At 37.6% G+C, this 21214-nt stretch overlaps 1 protein-coding gene across 3 annotated transcripts in view; it reads left to right on the top strand.

Moving 5' to 3' along the window:
* Positions 1-264: 264 nt before the first annotated feature.
* RCBTB2 (RCC1 and BTB domain containing protein 2) overlaps positions 265-21214 on the top strand; it is a 37792-nt gene continuing 16842 nt past the window's right edge. The window contains exons 1-8 of one of the 3 annotated variants that reach the window (XM_040542209.1): positions 265-792; positions 9578-9641; positions 12486-12644; positions 13099-13249; positions 15291-15457; positions 16123-16281; positions 17865-17972; positions 19730-19872. In XM_040542209.1, coding sequence (XP_040398143.1) covers positions 347-792; positions 9578-9641; positions 12486-12644; positions 13099-13249; positions 15291-15457; positions 16123-16281; positions 17865-17972; positions 19730-19872 — 1397 coding nt within the window. In that variant the 5' untranslated portion in view covers positions 265-346. Of the gene's footprint in view, positions 793-1807; positions 1828-9577; positions 9642-12485; positions 12645-13098; positions 13250-15290; positions 15458-16122; positions 16282-17864; positions 17973-19729; positions 19873-21214 lie in introns of those variants that run through there. The other 2 variants (XM_040542218.1, XM_040542227.1) reach the window with 2 other exon arrangements.

The following is a 21214-nucleotide window of genomic DNA, read 5'->3' as shown; positions in this document are numbered from 1 at the left end:
GTGATAAAGGAGTTTCATTTTTGTCAGAGCGCTAGCTCCTAAGCCACACGGCTTTCTTCTTCTGAATAAGGTTCCCACAAGAAAAATCTAACAATATTATTGTATAAAACAGCAAAGGTCTCTCAACACATACCACAGCACGGAAGCAGGGTATATCAAACTGAAGGTAGGAGATAATGACCAATAAAAACATGGATGCTACCTTCAGAAAACATTTAGGCTATCCTGTTAAGGGAGAGATAAACTTTAAACACAAATTGTAAGAGAAATAGAAAAATAGTTACGTCCCTTCATTTCTCTTGGAAAAATAGTTTTAACAATTTATTGCACATACAAATAGTACACAATGCTTGGTGTTCTCGTAATAATCATCCCTCAACATGTCTCTCACTACGTGATGTTGTCAAACGTACTTAGGCCGAGGCAACAGCTCGAGGAAAAGTGTTTTTGTGCAATCTCCCTCAGTGCCGTGCTTGCTTCGAGCACCCAGCTCTTCTCAAGGCGCCCACATCACCAAAAGCGATGCGCCTCAGAGAAGAGATGGGGTGTGTTTTCTCAGCCTCTCCTCGCCTCAGCTCGGCGGCAGCCGCACTCCCAGCCCCGAGGGGCCGCCCCAGCTAATCCTGGCTCGCCTGCCCGCTCCGGCTGCGGTAGGAGGATCCCGGGGAGGCGCTACCTCCCTTCCCTCCCCCTCCTGGCGGCTGAGGAGGCGCCTGAGAGAGGCTGCACCCTCCCCAGCCCCACTGCAGGGAGGAGGAGGAAGAGGAGGAGGAGCCGCTGCCTGCGGGGAAGGTAAGCTATACGGAGCAAGCGGCCCGCCGCCGCCCTTCCCTCCCCGTCCCCCGGGCAGAGCCGCCCCGCTGAGGAGAGCGGCGGTTGGGACCGGTACGCGGCGCCCCAACAGCCGCCGCCAGCCCCGCCCCGCCCCGCGCCAGCCGCCGCCGCCGGGCATGGCGGGGGAGGGTGGGACGGAAAGGGCGGGCGCTGCGCTTCCCGCCCCGCGCCGCGCGGCCGGCATCTTGGGGTGAACGCTGAAGGGTCGTCGTCGGCTTTTCCGGCGAAATTCCGCTGTGATTCTTTCTAGAGATTGAATTTCTCGTGTTGCTGAATAAAAATAAGAGGGTGCAGTTAGCACGGGGATTGTAGTGTGGTTGCAAACTGAATAAAGTCTGTTTACGGATGGTTTTTGTGCGTCGTTGTGACCCGCTGGGGTGAACTGGTGGTTGGTTTGGGGGTGAAGTAATGGTGGAAGGTGTGAAAGGGGGCACGGGTAAGGGGAAAGTGGAGAAATAATGACGCTGCTGCATGTGGGGTTGGGGAGAAATAAACGTGACAGAATGACACTTGGTGGTAATGATGCGATGGGCAGTAAAGCAACAGGAAAAGGCTGTGTGGATAAAAAAGAATCAAGCTTATCATTGCTTTGATGGGGAAAAAAATATAGGATCTTTTGATGGTGTTTGCTATAGACCAGAAAAGCTGGATTTCGATGAAGATAGTGCTTACTGAGAGATAATATCAGGAATTGTATCATAGGTGGGCTTCTTTGTTAACATCATCATTTGGAAGGAAATACAGCAGTCCACTTCTTACACAGAACTGCTCTAAGCTTGCTGAACAGGCACTGAATTGCCCATTTCTCAGTGTGAAAATTTCTGGGAAGAGCTTTCAATCCAGGATCACATTTGTAGTTTGATTATTGACATACAATACAGGCCTAAACAAAGGTTGAAATTCATGATCTCAGGAGGGCCAACTTTGAAAATCAAGAGGCTTAATTCGTGATGTCAGTTGCACTGACTCCTGAGGGCCCTGAAGGTAAAGAAGGTATGAACTTGTTTTATGCCAAAGGTAAAGTTTGTTTGGAATTAATATCCAAAAAAGAAAAAAGGTCTGCCAAACTGTTACTTATCTCAAAAAGAATGTTTTGGAATAAAGAATAGAAAAAGGACGGATAAGCAAAGAAAGCTGCAGGAAGTAAAGTGTAGTGATGAAGTGAAAATTGTCCAAAGTTAGTCTGAGTTAGTTATAGGTGAGTGTTTTTAAAGCTTGTGTAATCATCTAAGTAAAAATAAAAATAGAAGTAAGACCTCTAGGTGATAAAGTTGAAGTAAAATAACCTTGGCCACACATTGCATGAGATGTCTTACAGTTTGGAGACTATTGCAGCAAGTAGATGTAATATTAGATGCTTAAACTTACACATTAAGGAGTAATATTTTGTCTCTGGATTAGTTTTTAAGAGCTGGGAAACTTCTATCTGCTATGTCTAATCCTATACTCTTGCCATTTTTGTTGGTCACTTACAATTTCAGAAGACTCATAAAGAAATACCCAACTGGACAGTTAGAGTCATTTACTCACCGAGAAGTACCGCTAAATTTTTTTTAATGTGCACATTCTATTTACTGTTGTATCTCTTCCTTCTGTAAAATATATCTTTTTTTATGCAGACAGCTATAACTATCAAAGTTTAAACAATTTGAATTCTTAGATCCAGGTATAGAATATCCATTATTTGTATATATATTTTAGATAATACGTTTATATTTACATGGTAGATGCATGTTGCACTGTCCTTCAGCCCTGCCTGGCCTTTTGTGCTGGGTTCATGGGAAACACTCTTGCAAGTACCCAGTGCTACGGGGAGGTCTAAATACAGCCACCAGTTCATGCTGTGGTCGTGTTAGACATAGTCTTGAAAAAAAATCCACTCTTGGTGACCCAATGTGCAGAAAGACTGTGCTAAATCTAAGCAATGAATGTAGAAAAGAGAGCCAGATGTGGTTTAATAATGCTTATGGGCTTGTTTATTTTGTTTTTGTTGTTGTTTTAATTAAGGCATAGAATGTTTTAGAAGGTACCTTTTATAAATAAAAGCTTTTAGCTTAAATGGGGCTAGAAGGCATAGAAGGCCCTTTCTTGGACACGTAAGGAACTGGTTGTAGGTTAGAACTATAGGAGCTTTCCTCTTCAAGAGATTGAGCAGGATGTGAGGTCAAAGATCCAACAGCTAGACCTGATACATGGCTCAAAATTTGGCTGGATCAGGCAACGTCTGGCTAATAACAATTTAGGCTAGGTGAAATCCCATTAGAGGAGGCATAACGAAGTAAGTGCATTTGCTTGCTGGTTTTGTATTAATGTAATGACATATTTATGATTACATGATAAGATAAAGACCCTTGCCTGACATACTGTTCCTATGGCATTGAACTGGTGTCATCAGGCTCCCACTTGTAGTTGTAATGCATCTTAACATCTGCATTATACATTGTTTATCCTGATAAGCTTGATGAACTGTTAGTATTTCTTAAATTCTTAAACCTTAAACATTTTCTGAACTAAGATTCATTAAGGTTGTAAAAAGAAATGCTCTCTGTTTCTTTCACATATTTATTGCATTATTTTGCATTCATTTGCTATGCTACGTGGTTGATATTTTTAATAAAGGTATTTTAAAACCAAATCTTCAGAATACTTTCATTTCCCTAAAGCTGGTTCCTTGAACTCTCAAGTTCGAAAGTCAAAATGAAAAATCAATATAAGTTTCAATTCTACCAAAACGGTTATATGGTAAATTAAATGCGGTGTTTTAAATGGACAAGAGCTAATAATTGCATCCATTGTTAATATTTTATTAGGTTTGTCTCTGTATGGATTACAGGAACTGAAGAGTGTTCAGAGTTTGGCTAGAAATTTGGCAAAGAGACAGGGCTTTTCATGTTAGTTTTCTGAAAATCTGGAATCGGCCATATTAAAAAAGCAAATATTTTTCTTGGCATCTCAGGTTAGATTTAGATTATATTAGATTTAGATACAGGAATAACATCCTGCTCCCAAGAAACTGTCTAACAAATTGTTTGATTATTTTAATATACCTGAAGATCTGGAGATAATGCTCATTATATATTTTTTTCTTTTAATGCAAAAGTAAACCACTAATTATGTGAAAATGACTCTAGCATCCTCCTATCATGGTTTTCAGCATTGAAGGTAGTTTGTGCATTCATTTTCCATTATCTGAAACATTTGATTGCCTTCAAAAAGTATTTTTGCTCTTGTATAAAAGAGTGAAAATACTTTAATTTAAAAATGTTTTGTGATCAACACCTTTTAGTCAGGCTTTTTTAGCTGCCAACCTTGAGATTTCAACATAGATTTGCTGAAGACTATTTTCTAATCTTTGTATTTCTGCTTTTTGTTAGTTAGTTATATATTTTCTGTTCCTTAATAGTTTTTAGTTGTTTCATTCAAATCTTTATTTATTTTTTTTCCAGTCAAATAGATGGAGACCCAAAGCTTTCAAATTATTTTTTTCAGGGTGACTGGGGGGTTTGTGGAATGGAGAAAAGAATTTGAGATTTGTTTCTTCTGCTTTAAGCGTTTTCCCTCTGGTAGATGACGATGCATTTTTCCAGTCAGTTCCACTCTTGCTGCTCCCTGGTAAACAATACACCATTCTACATCAATGACGATGAGAGACAACAGTTCTAAGGGGGGAAAAATAGAATAGGGATGGGAGAAATAAAGAAGCTTAATATGGGCAGTGTGTCTTACCATCTGTTTTCTATAGGACTTATAAAAGTCCTATTGAATTTTACAAAAATCAAATTAATCAAATTTTCTTCATAACCAAAAGCTCCAAGGTTTGGGGTGGTTTTTTTGTATGTTTGTTTGTTTTGTTTTGTTTTTGAGGTGAGGGGAAGGTATCCCAGGAATCTTCATATGAATTTCAGAGCAATTTTGTCACTTAGGGCAGAAATTTCGCACCAGATCCTGACACTTATTTTAAACCATCAAAGAGTTGAAAGGTCATGTCATCTGTTTTCTTTCCTGCCTTCTCACTTATTTCAAAACATTTTTCCCTGATGTATTTGTTCTTTACCACCACGGTACTAAAGCTGAATTGAAGGGCAGTGCTGAGGATGGGTTATAAAACGGTGTTCCCACTAACTTCCTTGCTTTTGGTGTGTTCATGTTCCCTTGTTTTATGTTGTTTGTATCTTATCCTACACTACTTTCATTTATTTCAATTAATTTATTTTGGGGGATGATGAAATTACTGGGGAAAAAAAAAAGGCCTTTGCATATAGATTTCAAGCATCTAGCTCCAGTAAATCTTTCAGCATGTAAATGGGGCCCCCAGCATAAGAAGGACATGGATCTATTTGAGTGAGTCCAGAGGAGGCCCACGAGGATGATCAGAGGGCTGGAGCACCTCTCCTACAAAAACAGGCTGAGGGAGTTGGGGTTGTTCAGCATGGAGAAGAGAAGGCTCTGGGGAGACTTTACGGAGGCCTTCCAGTGCCTAAAGGAGGCCTATAGGAAAGCTGGGGAGGGACTCTTTGTCAGGGAGTGTAGGGATAAGACAAGGGGGGAATGGCTTTAAAATAAAAGAGGGGAGATTAATGATTAGATATTTGGAAGAAATTCTTCACTCAGAGGATGGTGAGGCCCTGGCACAGGTTGCCCAGAGAAGCTGTGGATGCCCCATCCCTGGAGGTGCTCAAGGCCAGGCTGGATGGGGCTTTGGGCAACCTGGTCTGGTGGGAGGTGTCCCTGCCCATGGCAGGGGGGTTGGAACTGGGTGATCTTTGAGGTACCTTCCAGCCCAAATTATTCTATCAATCTCTGATAATTTCAGTGGGGTCATGCTGGATGTCTCTCCCTGGATCCAACAGGTAGAACTGATTATCATTCTAAGAGAGAGATGGCATCTGACAAGATGGTTTTGGCTGAAGTTTTGGTTCTGTAGAGTGAGACAATAACGCTGTCTTATTTTAATTAGATTTCTGTAGCGATTTATTTTAATTAGAAATTTCTGAAGTAGTTATCTACTTTACAAGGTCAAGGATGTCAGTCTTTCAGACTGTCAAGACTGCAGTCTTTCAGAGGTTCTTGGATTCAGCCTCCAAATTGCATGTACCTTTGCTCTTGAAATTAGTAGGCAGCCAGCGGAGCTTGCATCAGAAGCCAAGAAGTCACAGTATGGTGTCAAGAAGCAAGTAGGGAATGAGAAAAGAGTGTGCTTTCGTTGGAGATAGCAGCTCTTCAAACAACCACTTACTGTTTTCCAGGGTCTGCAGTTCCTTGGTCATGGAAAATGCTGCATCAGTGGAGGAGTAAATGAAGATCTGAGTTCTGTCAGTTTATGGTCAGCACTAGACAGGGTAGTGACATTTCAGTGTTTGTACATGAACAAGGATGATAATTTTGAAAATAGACTCATGTCTTCCCAGAAAGGGAATGTAACCTCTTCAGTGGGAATAGCTGTCAATAATATTACTGTTCTGTCCTCTCCTGCAAGATCAGTTGAACAATTTAGCATCATTTCATGACTTTTCCTGCACGTGGCTGCTGAGAAATCAACAATATCAGGCAAGGTTAGGTCCTTTTCCTAAAGGTGTCAGCAAGTCCTTTTTTTTCTGTGACTTTTTCCTTCTATTCTTTCCAAGGCCTTTGGCTAGAGTTATTGGGGGAGGAAGCTCCAGACAGACCTTTGATTCAGCAGATGAGATTCAGAAATGCTGAAATTAAGTGCGAGGAAATACTAAGTGGAGTTCTGGGAAGGAAAAAAATGTTTGCTTGCCAAGTTCCTAGAGAGAGAATCTACAAGAATGTTTACATTCAAATGAGTTAGTGAACCTGTATAAATATTTAGGATTAAATGGTCTGGTTAGGCTCTTAATAGAGCTTAGCTAATAGAACCAGCATTTGTGTTCCTTAACTTAATCTTATCTATACCACAGAGGCATACATAGTCTACCCACATACCATGGCTGCAAGAAATCCAGAGTCAGAACTTACAAATTGCACAACTTGACTCAGGCTGCCAGAGTATGCTGTCCAGATTCTTAAATTGGACTTGGATTCCAGATAGGAGATTTATGAAAGTTCAATGTAAATGCTTTTAAAACACTGTGTACTTCCTCAAAAAATGGACATTTACTATGAAGTTTCTTCTTTAAGATTTTCGTGTTAGATTTTTTTTTGAAAAAGTTAGTGAATATATATATATATAAAGTTTTAATGCATGAGAAATATTTCCTGCTTACCTATTTACTTTTGAAAGTATTGCCTTTTTTTTTTTTTTTAAAGTAATGACTAGCTATTCTAAGGTAAGGTTTTTCAGCAATTATATGCATATTTTAAGATTTCGTAGGTGAACAGCCCTAAAAACTTGGTTCTAATAGCTAGGACTGTATTTTTCTTCTGTATCTAAAGTACTCAAATATGAAGGTTTTGTTCTTTAAACATTTGATTAAAGTACTGTTTTTCCTTTGCTTCACAGTAATTTTTCTGAAGGAAAAATTCCTAAGAATAAGCAAACATGAATCATCACTAGTATGCTAGAGGTACTGAGATAAAAATGATTGTTATGTAGGCTTAATGATTTAATATATTTTCTTTGTCCTTCTTTGTTTTCAGGATCTAATACTCAATATATACTCTTAAATCAATTGCCTGTTTTTACAAAGAACACCCTTGCAGATGCAAACATGTGACAATCAGTATGTACTTGTATTACATCAAATGAACTTGAATAAAAGAATAAATGGGTATCATCTGAGGCATCCTATGTACCGATACCCTATGTAGGACTGTTCAGAAATAAAGTGCCTATGTTTGCAGAATGGTTTGAAGAATGGGGTAATTTTCTCATAGTTATGTTTAAGATAAAACATCACTTTTGAATTGTGAGGACATGTAAGTGATCTCTGTTCTTGCAAAAGTTAGTTCAAAGCTCTCAGTATGTTTCTGGGACTCTGAAAAAGTAGTGGGCTGGAGATCGTTTTGTTAGGTAAGTGAATGGTCCATACTGATGTATCTTCATTTATACCAGCAGATAACCTGCTTTTAAAGTCAAACTATGTGCTTTTGTCTAAACAGAAGAAATGGAAGTAAAATATTAGAACTCGAAGAATGATGAATATCAGTCGTGTATCAAATGGCTTGCAGAAGAGAGACAGAATCCTGCATTCACTTAAATTAGAAAATTCATAGTTAATAGTTAATCTCTTGGAGAACCTGTCAGCCGTGTAGGCTAAAGGTGGCTAAGAATATCAACATTGACAGGCAGTGTTGGAAATTGAAGCTGCAAAATTTTGCATGGCCTTGATAATCAGTTTCGCTCTTAACACTGCTGACGTGGTTGACGATAAACATTTCAGAACTGCAGTTTGGGAACACAATCCTGCTCTGGTCATGCAAAAGGCCTTAATTTGGCAGGTTGTCTCTAGTTACAGTAGAGATAACATACGCAACATCAAGTGGTCGTGTTCTCATTGAACAAGTAAATATGTTGAAGAAAATAAGAAAATAACAAATTTCTTAACAGCAAAAGCATACCAAGTTACCATGTATTGTTAAGGTGTAAAGCATGGTAAATGGCCGTGTGTGTTCCTTCAGGGCTCTGTTCAGTTGTGTAAGCGTAACTGACTAGTGCTCATTTAAGGCAAATAAAGAGATTTTTTCTTTATTCAGTGAATTAAATCATATTTGTTAAATCCTTAAAACTGACAATATTTAAATCATATGAACTTGATATATTCTACATCTTTGGGCTTGGTCTTACAGGATGAAGGCTTCCATAAGAGACATGTTTTGTAATAACATTAGCTAGTTTTGTAAAGCTACATTTGATACTTCTTTTAAAGTGTAGTAGTCTTCTGAAAAATAGCTAAATAAAATGGTGTTTCTTGTTCTTTGGATGTTATTGTGCCTCTAATCAGAATTTTCCAGACATTCTGTTTTCAGTGAAATGTAAACAGATTTTTAGCATTGGCTGAATCGGTGCCCCTCCAAGAAAATGACATTTACCACTTTCCAACTTGCTGAGTAAAAGAAGCCTGCACAGCTTCAAAGCTGCTTAGTAATTTGTGCAGTTTTACTGGAAATGGAGTTGCATGGCTTTATGGTAGGGAATTGTTTCAGGATAGCAGGGGCATGCATATTCATGTGGGAAGAAACATCTGATCTGGAAATTGTTTCCACTGATGATGCACATCACAGAAAGCATGCAATTCTTTTACAGAGCTGGCAATATTTTCTGAAACAAAGTGGATATTCTAACAATTCTCAGTAAACCTGAAAAGCCCCAAATGTTTTTTTCTAACACGGCTTTTCAAAATGGAACTGGAATAAGAACATTTGAAGGCTTATGCCAGAAATGGAAAGCTTTGTCCAGTGTGCTTTTTCTTTTTTTTGGAAGAACTGTCTTGAAAAATTACATCAGCAAGGTTCTAAAGCTATTTTTACTACAATAAAAAAATTAGAGTATTGTATTTATTAAAACCTTTTCCTTTCCAATAACTGACTAACTGTACTACTTATTAAAAAAAATAAATAATTGTCCAAGAATTACTGTTTAGGTAAGAATACAGAATAGTAGAGTCCATCTCACCGATCACTGTACAGTTAAATATAAAAATGAAATTGTCTGAGCTTCATGATTTTTGTTTTCTCACCCAATACAGGCAAATAGTTCTGGCTTAATATGAAGTGTGTATAGTTCTATAAAGTATTTTTGCAGCAATATGATATGGTGATTTTAACCACAATTCTCTCTCTGCAGGGGGACAGAGGCACAAATCCATATGGAGGATGAAACTCTTCCTGCTCAAGAAGTCAGTGCCAAGGTCAGAGTGTGACTTTGTGTTAAGACTTTCATACTGCTCTACTCAAGAGGATTAAGCTGGTTTCATTTAGTACTAACTTAGTATATGCTGGTAGCTTTCCAGATAAACTTAAAACCAAAACTCTAGGTATAAAATGATAGTTGGAAAAGAAATGTTACTTATGTGATCCACAAATTGTTAGAAGAACAATATATTCATTTGAAGTGGGTTGAATTGCTCCTTTGTCTTACAGCATTGGTGTAATTTAGAATTAAGTTCTAAAGTTACTTGTTTCAGCCTAATGTTTCAACAAGATAAACTTGTAAGAATTAACTTTTGTAGCATAATACGATGAAAAAAATCAATCCCATTTTTCTCTTTCTTTTTCTTTGAAAACTCTGTGTGTAAAACTTCATGAAACATATCATTTAGGTTTTGAGCTTAATGATAGTGCCTTGTTATGGTGATCTGTATGACAGAACTGAATAACCAGCTTTTAGACTGATTGATGAGGTCAAATGAAATTTTGGGAATATTGGAGACATAGCTGATACACCTTTGCAATAGGTAGCTGGTTCATATGAAATCTCAAATTCTTGTCTAGCTCTGTCTTTCATGAACCTGTGCAATATAACAAGGGAACTAATCACTGATGGGACATAAATATTGTAGGCTGAATCTTCAAGCTCTCTTTTTTGGGGGACAAAATATGATGGAAAGTGAGGAAGGGGGAAAAATCTTTAAAAGTGAAAGAATGTCTCTTACTAAGATGGATGAAATTAGTGATTTCAGAGACAGGATTTAGATTATGTTTTAGTCTGACAAAGTCTGTTAATAATTCTATTTAAAAAAAAAGTCAATATTGTAAGTATTTTTCTTGGGTGCTTTTTATAGTACTTTTTTCAGAGTATGATTTTAATGTTAAGAAATGCTACAGTTTTTTCTTTTTTTGTAACCTGTTAATTATGAGGGTAGGACAGGAGTTCTTTGTAGAAGCAGATTACAGAAAAAAACTTCACTCTTTAAGGTGAATGGGTGCTCATTCATCTGCTGTGTACTTGGAATTTATAGCCCGCTTTTTAAAGAAACCAGTAGCTTATTTTGCTGAGGCATTGGTAAGGGAATCTATAATTGAAGGGCACCCTGACTGTCCTTTTGAAACTCTGGCTTCATCAGTCTTGAGCAAAAGTGGAATGCAGTTTTGTTAATGCAATTGACTAGTCTGTGATGCTTTTGCTACTCGTTATCATACTTTAAAAGTCCCTAAAATCTTCCATAAAATTCATGCTAACCTCTTGACATGAAACAAACTGTTCTGTGAAAAGCAGATTTATGAATCCTGATTTTAGATGAATACATATCCTTCATCTCTTATAATTTTGCTATGTGTCATGGAAGACAGCGTTTCCTAAACTGGCTTGGCCCTACTTACTTGCTGACTTACTTCATAATGTATGTGTATGATTCTCCAGTTGCCTACTGCCAAATGGATTGTGTAACAGCTGAATCTTACTTCCCTTTCACTTGCAAATTTGGCTGAAAATGGTCACTGAATCTAGTTATTTGGTGTGAGGAGATGGGGAAATAGCTAGTGTCATCAAGACCGCAGCTTTTTTTTAATGGAACGTGACCAACCCTCCTTCTCCTTCCTCAGAAGTATATTTGTTTAAAGGTTGAAAGTCACAATTTATTTAGGGATTTATCTCTAGTTTCAAATGTTTTATGTGTGCTTCTGTGAACATTTTTTCATAGTAAGTGATATTAGTCCAAAAAGCAATATCCTTTAGACTGACATAGATGACTCTAAAGTAGAATTTATTCATATCTCTGTTTCAGTCAGAGGTTAAAAAAAAAAGTATTCTGTGACAGTTCATTTTGTAGGTCTGCTACTTCCTAGATGTAAGCAAATCATGCAGTCCTTGCTGTTATGTGGTGAACTACATAATGCCATGATAGGCAAAAACCGTTCTTACTTATCTTCAGAGCTGGCAATTAATAATACTTTTCTTCACACCCAGAACTTATTTTAATTTTAGTAAAGAAACTTTGGTGAATGTTCTATGCAAAATTTGCAGCTAAATTTTGATACTGCAACATTTTCCTGATTTATGCTATACTAAAGCAGTAGAAATGTAGAGTGAGACTCAGACATTAACTTGACTAGTTTTAATGTCTGGAGAGAGCTACTTTTCTTTTCCTTTGGCAAGAAACTTGTTATTTCTCCTTGACTAAGCTGGAGAATGTTCAAATATCTTTTTTCTTTTATTATATATTTACTTACAAATAGAAATGTTCTTAGAAAGTTTCCAAAGATTCAATGATTGTTGAAACACAGACTATTTCAGAAGTGAAGAATAAAGGAAAAAGTTTCTCAAGTTTTCTTGAGTTTCCATTTTTTTTAATGCATGAAAATAAATGTGTATATTTGTTAAATATAAGTATATTCTTGGGCAGTTCTTACATGTTTCTTTTTTTTTTTTCCTCTTAACAATAATTATAGAATCAGAGGAAAAAACACATTATTTTCAAGTTTTGGATGTATACTTCACACCTTGAAATTAAAATCCTGTATATTGAATCCTGTAACCTAGCAGTTATGTTGTATAAGTACAGTGAAAATATGATTGCAGCATTTAACTTTTTATTTTGTACTTTTCTTCATGTGTATTGGTACTTTCTTTCCGGATCATGATATAGTTTATTTATTTTAATGGCTTTGCTCCAAGTATTGTTCTACAATTAAAATATATTTTGTGGTTGTGAAAGCTTGTAGTGGTATATCTCTGAATTTATTCTTTTTACTATGCAAATTTATACACATTTCTCTATGTCTAGGTATTTTATATCATTTTTCTATAACATCAGGTCTTGGAGGCAACATTGTTGTCAGCCCTGAAGATGCTGGATGTTGGGAAATGGCCAATTTTTTCTCTTTGTTCACAAGAAGAGCTCAAGTTAATTCGTCAAGCTTGTGTGTTTGGCAGTGCTGGTAATGAAGTGTTGTATGCAACTGAAAATGATGAGGTAATTGTTCAAGTGTATGAACATGACATACTTGGTCATTCATGTATCAAGTTATTATGAAAGCTAGTACTGTGATTGTATACCTAGGACAAGTTGCATGCTGAATACCTGATCATTTTGATTACTGCTAAGACATTTGCAATGCGAAGTACTGGATTCCTGCCATGATCAGAGAGAATAAAGAGAAGATGGGGCTAGACATTTATTGGAGGTGCATGGACACAAGTTGGAACATGGGAAATTCCAATTAAATATTAGGGAAAAAAGTACCATGAGACTTGTTAAATTCTAGAGAGCTTGTGAGATCTCTTCCTTGGTGTTGTTCAAGACTCAATGGGATATGGCCTTGAGTAAACTGATATATTCAGACTTCTGTTGAGAAGAGGTTTGGACTAGTTGACCTCTGGAGGTCTCTTCCAACTCAAATTATGATTCTGTGATTCTTTTATAACAGGTTTTTGTGCTTGGCATGAACTGCAGTGGGTGTTTGGGAACAGGAGACATCCAAAGCACTATTGAACCAAAGAGATTAGATTCTCTGTGTGGCAAAAAGATTGCTTGTCTGAGTTATGGAAGTGGTCCTCATGTTGTTCTTGCTACAGAAGGTAAAGTATGATGCAAATACTGCTTTTTCAGATAGGTCAACTTTAATTAGTCAAGCAGGAATTAAAGGTCTGTTGGCAGCATAAGAGAGAAAATTGGGATATACATTCTGGGCTATCAAGTCTAACATGCTTTCATTAGCCAATGTGACATGCTACTTCTGTTCATAGCTAGTTCTTTTTGTAAGTTTCTCAAGCTCTGCTTTGATCTTGTTACTACTTCTGGAAGATTTTTCAGTACACAAGTTAAATTTGGAACTTCTGGTTGGATTTAAAATGTGTTAGTGGCTACATTATGCTCCTGTTCTTGTGCCAACATTGTCCTTCAGCTAAAATGCATCTTTTCCCTCAAGTACTTACTTCCAGATGTGCTTTAGAACTTTTATATTGCCTTTCAGCTTTTTGTTTGCTGTTGTCTCATTGGCGCTCTGTTGAAACATATACCATGCTAGCAGCCCTTCTGTGGATCTGTTTGCTATTAAGTACATTATTTTTGAAGACAAATGACTAATGTTGTGTTCTCAGTGAGATTCTTTTAGACCCTGCCTAGTATTTGTCTCCATTAATGAGAAGAAATCTTGTTAACTAGTTTAGATTAGATGAGTAAAGGTAGGTGAGGTGAATTATGTTCTCTGTGTGTAACTATTCTTTATATACTGTTACACCCCATGATTTTCTCCAGTCTTCAGGGCCACCCATTCTGGAAGCTTTTTACATATGCACCTGCATTTTCTTATGAGCTTTGTTGCTGGTAGATCTACTCATATCCCATCATACTCCTTATCCAGATCATAAAGTGAAATATTGCACAAAAACAGGTCCAGAACTGATCCTTGATGACTTTTACTCATAACTCCATTCACATGATTACCTGCCATTCAGCACAGACTCTTTTAACCTGACTGTCAGACTGTCCGTATGCATTTCACAACTCTTGCGTTAATTCCTATCATTCTCATAGTGGTGAAATGAGGAGAAGGTTGTTTGTATTTGACAGCATAAAGCCAGTAGATGCAACCTGTTATTGTAGAGAAATATTGGTTTAGTGTAGCACATTTTCTCTTGTTAGTTTTGAGGGAACCCTTCTTAGTGAAAACATAAGGAGTCTGGTGATCTCTTTAGAGATCTGAAGGAGTTCTATGTCAAATCTAGCTCTCCTGGAATAACAGCGTAATTTAGGTGTAGAAGATGATGACGATGGTAGACAAGATGAAATTAGAATAACTATTCATTAAATCTGGCACTATTGTAACAAGAGGATACCTGATTTAAAACAAATGAAAAAAAGTGAGTACAAAAAGGTGTTAGCATCATGCAAAACAGGCCAATACATATACATTAAAGTAAATTAGATTGGTTGTGCCTCATAATATCTGTAATCTAGTGGTTCTAAATGCTTGGGAATTATGAGGGGAATGGGCTGCAGGTTCATTTTCCCCCTAAACAGTATCTTTTTTTTTTTATTGCTAGTCAGAAACAGAATTCTGCACTAGATAGACTAGATGCCTAACCCAGTCAGACATTTCTTGCATTCTTAATTTTACTAGCATGTTTCTCAAAATACAAGACACGAATGGCATGTTTAAATAATAAATAGCAGCATCGCCTAATTGTTTTTCCTACGAGCATCTTCATGTATATTGCAGTGGGATGAAAAGCTTATTATTTGAACTTTTCAAAAGTGGGAAACACAGGGCCAGGACACAGACAGAAATTTTGGCTGGCTCTCAGTAACAAAGACATAAACTGAAATGGGGACTCGTGTCATTTCATCTTTTTCTCTTCTATATTGCTCTATCTCCTTTCTTTCAGCTATATGATTTCTTTTTACAAAGATTATGGTGATACTATCCTTTTGGATTTGTGGTAAACACTATGAGAAGATAGTATTGGGATAGTCCATGGGATTAGGTGACAAAAAGGGCACATGTATACTTAAATATGTATAATGTGTTACTGAATTTGACTTTTCAGTTCGTAATTTCAAGTTATGTAGTCATTGGAAAAAAAGATTTTAAAACAGCTTTTTCCATTTTTATTATAGAAGGAGAAGTGTATACATGGGGTCATAATGCTTATAGCCAGTTGGGCAATGGTACAACAAATCATGGTTTGGTTCCCTGTCAAGTCTCCACTAACTTGGTGAACAAGAAAGTCGTTGAAGTTGCTTGTGGCTCTCATCATTCTATGGTGTTAACATCTGATGGAGAGGTGAGAAAAGCTAGAATAAATCTCTCTTTTCTCCTAATGAAATCTTTGTACATGAGAAACTGGAAAACATACAGCACCTAGTGCATTGGTTGTGCTTTCTGTCCTCAGGGTGCTGATGCAACACAAATGTTTAGCAAAAATGGAAAATATGTTAGTCTATCTACTTTGAAGTGCATGCAGGACATGGATTTTTGTGCCACGTCTGCTTGTAATAAGAAATTATCATTTCTTCCTATTCTATACCTTATTGTAGATGCTTAATGGCATTAAAACTGATGTCAATTTAAATCATGTGCATGTCAGGAGTTTTACCCAGTGAAGTAAACAGTTTTATTGCCATTTACTTTGAGATGCCATTTGTGTGCAGTTAGTCACTCTGCTTTGGGCTCTGGAAATCTAACAAATCTTCTGTACGATTGCAGCTGTTGTGTTGCCTCTTAACTTTGGTTGGTGGAACATTAAAGAATGGAATACGTAAATACTGTGAGTGGTATAGTTTTGATAGAAACAATTATATTGTAAACCTGTGTGTCTTCCTAGATCTTAAAAGAATACATGAACACAAACTCAAAATGTACTTTGTAATGCATGTAACTTCTTTCTTGAATACGTACTTAGAACTGTGTGTTATAAACTCTACTTTGATGACAATTCTTTTACGACAGGTATACACATGGGGTTATAATAACTCAGGCCAGGTTGGGTCTGGCTCAACAGCTAATCAACCAATTCCTCGAAGAGTTACCAGCTGCCTACAAAATAAAATAGTAGTTAACATAGCTTGTGGACAGATGTGCTCCATGGCTGTGGTGGAAAACGGAGAGGTAGGAAATTTTAATTGAAATTTCTGACTGAATTTTATTGTATGTAGTATTATAGGATTTGGGTCATTTTAAGCCTTTCAGTAATGTACTATCACTGGGAAAAGCAGTATTTATTTCCAGAATCCCTCAAACCTACATGCTTATACTGTTTGTAAAAATCTTTGTCATAAGATGTATGTTGCATATTCTCACATACTTAAGCACATTTTCCTATTCGTGCTGGTTATAGCTTCTTTTTTAGAAAGAAGTTAAACAGAAATTTGTTCACTAATATTTGGCTTACGACTTCTTGGTTTATGAAGTTACTCATAACATTTAACAACTATTACTTTGTATCAACTACTGAAGTTGGCTTTCCTGAAAGAATTCAGGTATCAAACTTCAAATTTACTTGAAAATACAGTTCTGAAGGAAACGAACAAACAAACAAACAAAACTTTAGAAGGCCAGATTTTTACAAATGTTGTGATTAAATCATAAAAGCTATATATGTGTATTCAACATTTCATGTTAGCTTGATTTTCTCATGTGTAGAAACAAGGAACTTTGTAACAGCAATTTACTGATTTTTAGAGTTAGTATTATATTCTAACAAAAATGAAAGTAGTGATTAATGTTATCCCACTGCTGTCTTTATAGCAAAATAAAGTATTTTGTCTATACTAGAATCTTATATATCAAGAATGTGAGAATAATCAGTCAATACTATCTTAGTTTTCAGTGTCCATATATACACATTATCTCAAGAAAAAAAGAAAAACAGAGAAAATAAAAGTACATTGCATATGTTTGTTCCACCTCAATATACCTTGAATCCCTCTCATACTTTTTTTTTTTTTTTTTTAAATCTCCATTGTGAGGATATCAAGGGGATATAGTGTTCCTTCTGCTTTAGTTCATATGAGCTGAAGACTGAGGGCAGCCTAAGTCCTCTCCAGATTCATCACTCCAAGCATTTCAATTTAGACCTAGGTAGCTACTGACTGCATTAGAGCAGTGTAATATATGTCACTGAAATTATCAGTACTCAGTATTTTCCTTCTTATATTTGTTGCAAAACCATTAATAGTCTACTCAAACTGTTGTGATATTTTCCAGTTTATACTTGTTTTAATATGTTTTCTTCTGTGTTAGAAGATTTTCAAATGAGAAATTAGCTCTTTGAAAAAGGGAAGTATTTGTGCTGAATCTGCTCTGTGCTGGGGAACAGTCCTATGAATCACTTACTTTCCATTTTTATAACTTCTAAAAAGCAAGATGAATATGAAGGGTTACAATTTTAGATGAGCGTACACTTAGAAGTTTTAACTGATGAAGCATCCAAAATTTGTCATTTCAGGTGCAGAAAAATATATACTTCTTTTATGTATGATTATGTAGGTATCTGTACATTTATATAAGTTTTGTGTATATGTGTGTGTGTGTGTGTATATATATATACACATACATGTAAAGTACAGATCCTAAGGTGTGGGAACCTGAAATATTGGAAGAAATTATTACGGGAACAATGAAGTAGTTGTATTGCTTTCAAAAGAATTACATACAAGCAAACAGCTGAAATCCCTGTTTTTGTTTTTAAGGTCTATGTCTGGGGTTACAATGGTAATGGGCAGCTTGGACTGGGCAGCAGTGGTAATCAGCCAACGCCATGCCGAATTGCAGCCTTGCAAGGCATTCGTGTACAGAGGGTACGTGTGTGATGCTCCATGTCAAACCCTTTATGAACAACTGAAAAAATGCTAATGTTCTGTACGTGAAGATTGTAGTACCGAATCTTTTGTTTAAAGTGCCGTTTAATCAGAATGAAAACGTGTATCTTAAAATGAACCTCTGAGAAACTGTGACCCTGTGGAGTTAAGTGGGCATTTTGCCATTGACTTCAGTGAGGTCAGGATTTTACTTAAAGAGGACTAGGAATTTAGAAACACTTGGTCCTTTCTAATAAATATTTTTTCCTGACATTTTTAATAAATGTCATTTTTAATAAAGTCTTAGACTTGTCTTCCATTTTTCATTAGATTGTCTTTTTTTTCTGGGAAAATGCTACAGTTTAGTATTTTGTCCTTCTGGCTGACTTAATATTGTTTTTAGAATTGCACTTCAGCCACAATTGCTAGCAGGTGTTTGGAGTCAGACCAAGCTGTCCCCACTTGCTTTTAGTCAACAGTTGGTATGATTTCATGGTTGGTGTTGAACTTGGGTAGCTATTACGCTCTACCAAATAACTGAGCTGCCATCAGTGCTGCTAGCAAATCGGTAACTTCTTTATAGAATATTTCAATCAGAAATATTTAAAGTAAGTGCAGAACTGATACTGAAAGTTTTAAATTGAGACACTGAGGACACTGCCAGGAAAATGACGTGTTCTGCTAGGAAAAATGTTTTTGTAAGCTAGTGAGAATTTGCAAGAGTGTTTTGAACTTTGAATCATAATTATCACATTTAATCAGATAAATTATGGATTATTATTTGAATTTGAAATTGAAGTGAGCTCATTTATTACATAGTTTTACATTCAGGTCCTAGGATGTAGTCTGTAGCTTTGCTGGTAACAGTTCCTACTGGAGAATAATATAATAAAGCAAATAATATTTTCCCCTCTGTATATTTTCCTGTTTAGATAGTATGAGCATTCCAGTAAGTTTGCCTTAAATCCTATTTCCATCCACTTCATTTGCTTGATATCCATTAATAATACTAAGCTGTAGACATTCAATCAGCAAATCACTTAAGTATTTATTTCATTTAAAGCGTATCTCATGCTTCCTGGATGTCAGTGGACTACATGTACTTACACTGTATCTGCTTTGCAGACTATATAATGGTACATGAGCTAGTTTTGAACAAGGTAAATTGGTTTTAGATTAAATTTCCTCTCTTCTTTTCCCTTCTTGGGTGGCTGCTCCTGTTGCTTATCTTGTATGGGCACTGGTGGTCCTCAGGCCCAGCTGTGGAGAGTTTCCTTCCACTGATGTAAATTATCTCAGCAGAGATAAGCAGCAGAGCTGGCAGGAGGTGGGGGACAGTTTTGTGTAGTCAGGTACTGGAGAGACCTCACTTGTTTTTACAGTGGTAAGCTATTCAAGTTGGGGTAGTTGCTTATAGTGCAGGGTTAGTGCAAGACTTGGTTGGCCTTTTCTCACATTTTTTTAGCATACTGTCCATATTTGTCATGTAGCTTTCCTTCTTTCTCAATCCCTAGCTATTCCTTTTTGTACTCTTGAGATTGTCTGGTGGGTTCCCTCACAGATTTCTTTTCTTTTAAAGTCAATTTTCTACTTTGCATCCCATTTAATCATCTTACCTGTATTTGTCATTTTTAAAAATTTTTATCAACTATAGTGAAGTACAATCAATAACATCAATGAATAACATAACACGCATCTGTCTATGTTAACTTAATATTGCATAAAAATGAGATTTTTCTTTTTGTTATTTCTTACAGGTTGCCTGTGGCTGTGCACATACGTTAGTGCTAACAGATGAAGGTCAGATTTATGCCTGGGGAGCCAATTCATATGGCCAGTTAGGTACTGGGAATAAAAGTAACCAGTCTTACCCTACAACAGTTATTGTGGATAAGGACAGGTAATGCTTACATTCTAGCAGTCAGACGTTAGTTGGCATACGTTTAGAAGAGCTACGTAAAATTATAGCATGTTTTAAATTTTCTTTTTGAGGAAACAGACTATCGTTTTTACTATTGTTCTTTTGCTAAATGTGAACAGATTGGAAATTTGTCCGACATACAAATTCAGTACGTTAAAGTTTAATTTTCATAGAATGATGGAATGGCTTGGGTTGGAAGGGACCTTAAAGATCATCTGGTTCCAGCCAGGGATGAACCACTTTCAGGGATGGGGTATCCACTACTTCTCTGGGTAACCTGTTCCAGTGCCTCACCACCCTCTGAGTGAAAAATTTCCTCCTAACATCTGGACTAAATCCCTCTTTTAGTTTAAAACTGTTCCCCCTTGCCCTATCACTACCTAACCATTTAAAAAGTTGATCTCCGTCTTCCTTACAAGCCCCCTTTAAGTATTGAAAGACCACAAAGAGGTCTCCCCATAGCCTTCTCTTCTCCAGGCTGCACATTCCCAGCTCCCTCAGCCTTTCCTCACAGGAGAGGTGCTCCAGCCCTCTGACCACCCTCATGGCCCTCCTCTGGCCCTGCTCTCACAGCCCCACACCCTCCTTGTGCTGGGCCCAGCCCTGGACGCAGCACTCCAGGTGGGGCCTCACGAGGGCAGAGCAGAGGGGCACAATCCCCTCCCTCCCCTGCTGCCCACCCCTCTGGTGGTGCAGCCCAGGACGCAGTTGGCCTGCTGGGCTGCAGGCACACACTGCTGGCTCCTGTCGAGCTTTTTGGCCACCAGAACCCCAAGTCCTTCTCCTCAGGGCTGCTCTCAGTGAGGTCTTCTCCCAGTCTGTGCTCATGGCTGGGATTGCCCCAACCCAGGTGCAGCACCTTGCACTTGGCCTTGTTGAACCTCATCAGGTTCACGTGGGCCCACTTCTCCAGCCCGCCCAGGTCCCTCTGGATGGCATCCCTTCCTTCTGGGGTATGACTGCACCACTCAGCCTGGTGTCACCTGCAGACTTGCTGAGCGTGCACTCGATCCCACTGTCTATGTCACTGCTAAAGATATTAAACAGCACCGGTCCTAGGACAGACCCCTGAAGGACACCACTCGTCACTGACCTCCACCTGGACATGTAGCCATTGGCCACCACTCTCTGGGTGTGGCCTTCAAGCCAATTCCTTCTCCACTGAATGGTCCACCCTTCAAATCTATCTCTCTCCAATTTGGAGACCAGGATGTCATGCGAGACTGCGTAAAGGCCTTACAGAAGTCCAGGTAGATGACATCGGTCAGTCTTCCCTTGTCAACTGATGCACCCAGTCCATCATAGAAGGCCACCAGACTGG

The sequence above is a fragment of the Cygnus olor genome, chromosome 1, assembly GCF_009769625.2.
Source record: "Cygnus olor isolate bCygOlo1 chromosome 1, bCygOlo1.pri.v2, whole genome shotgun sequence".
NCBI classification, from domain to species: domain Eukaryota; kingdom Metazoa; phylum Chordata; class Aves; order Anseriformes; family Anatidae; genus Cygnus; species Cygnus olor.
The sequence above is the reverse complement of the archived record's forward strand: the minus strand, read 5'-3'. Positions and strand labels throughout refer to the sequence as shown.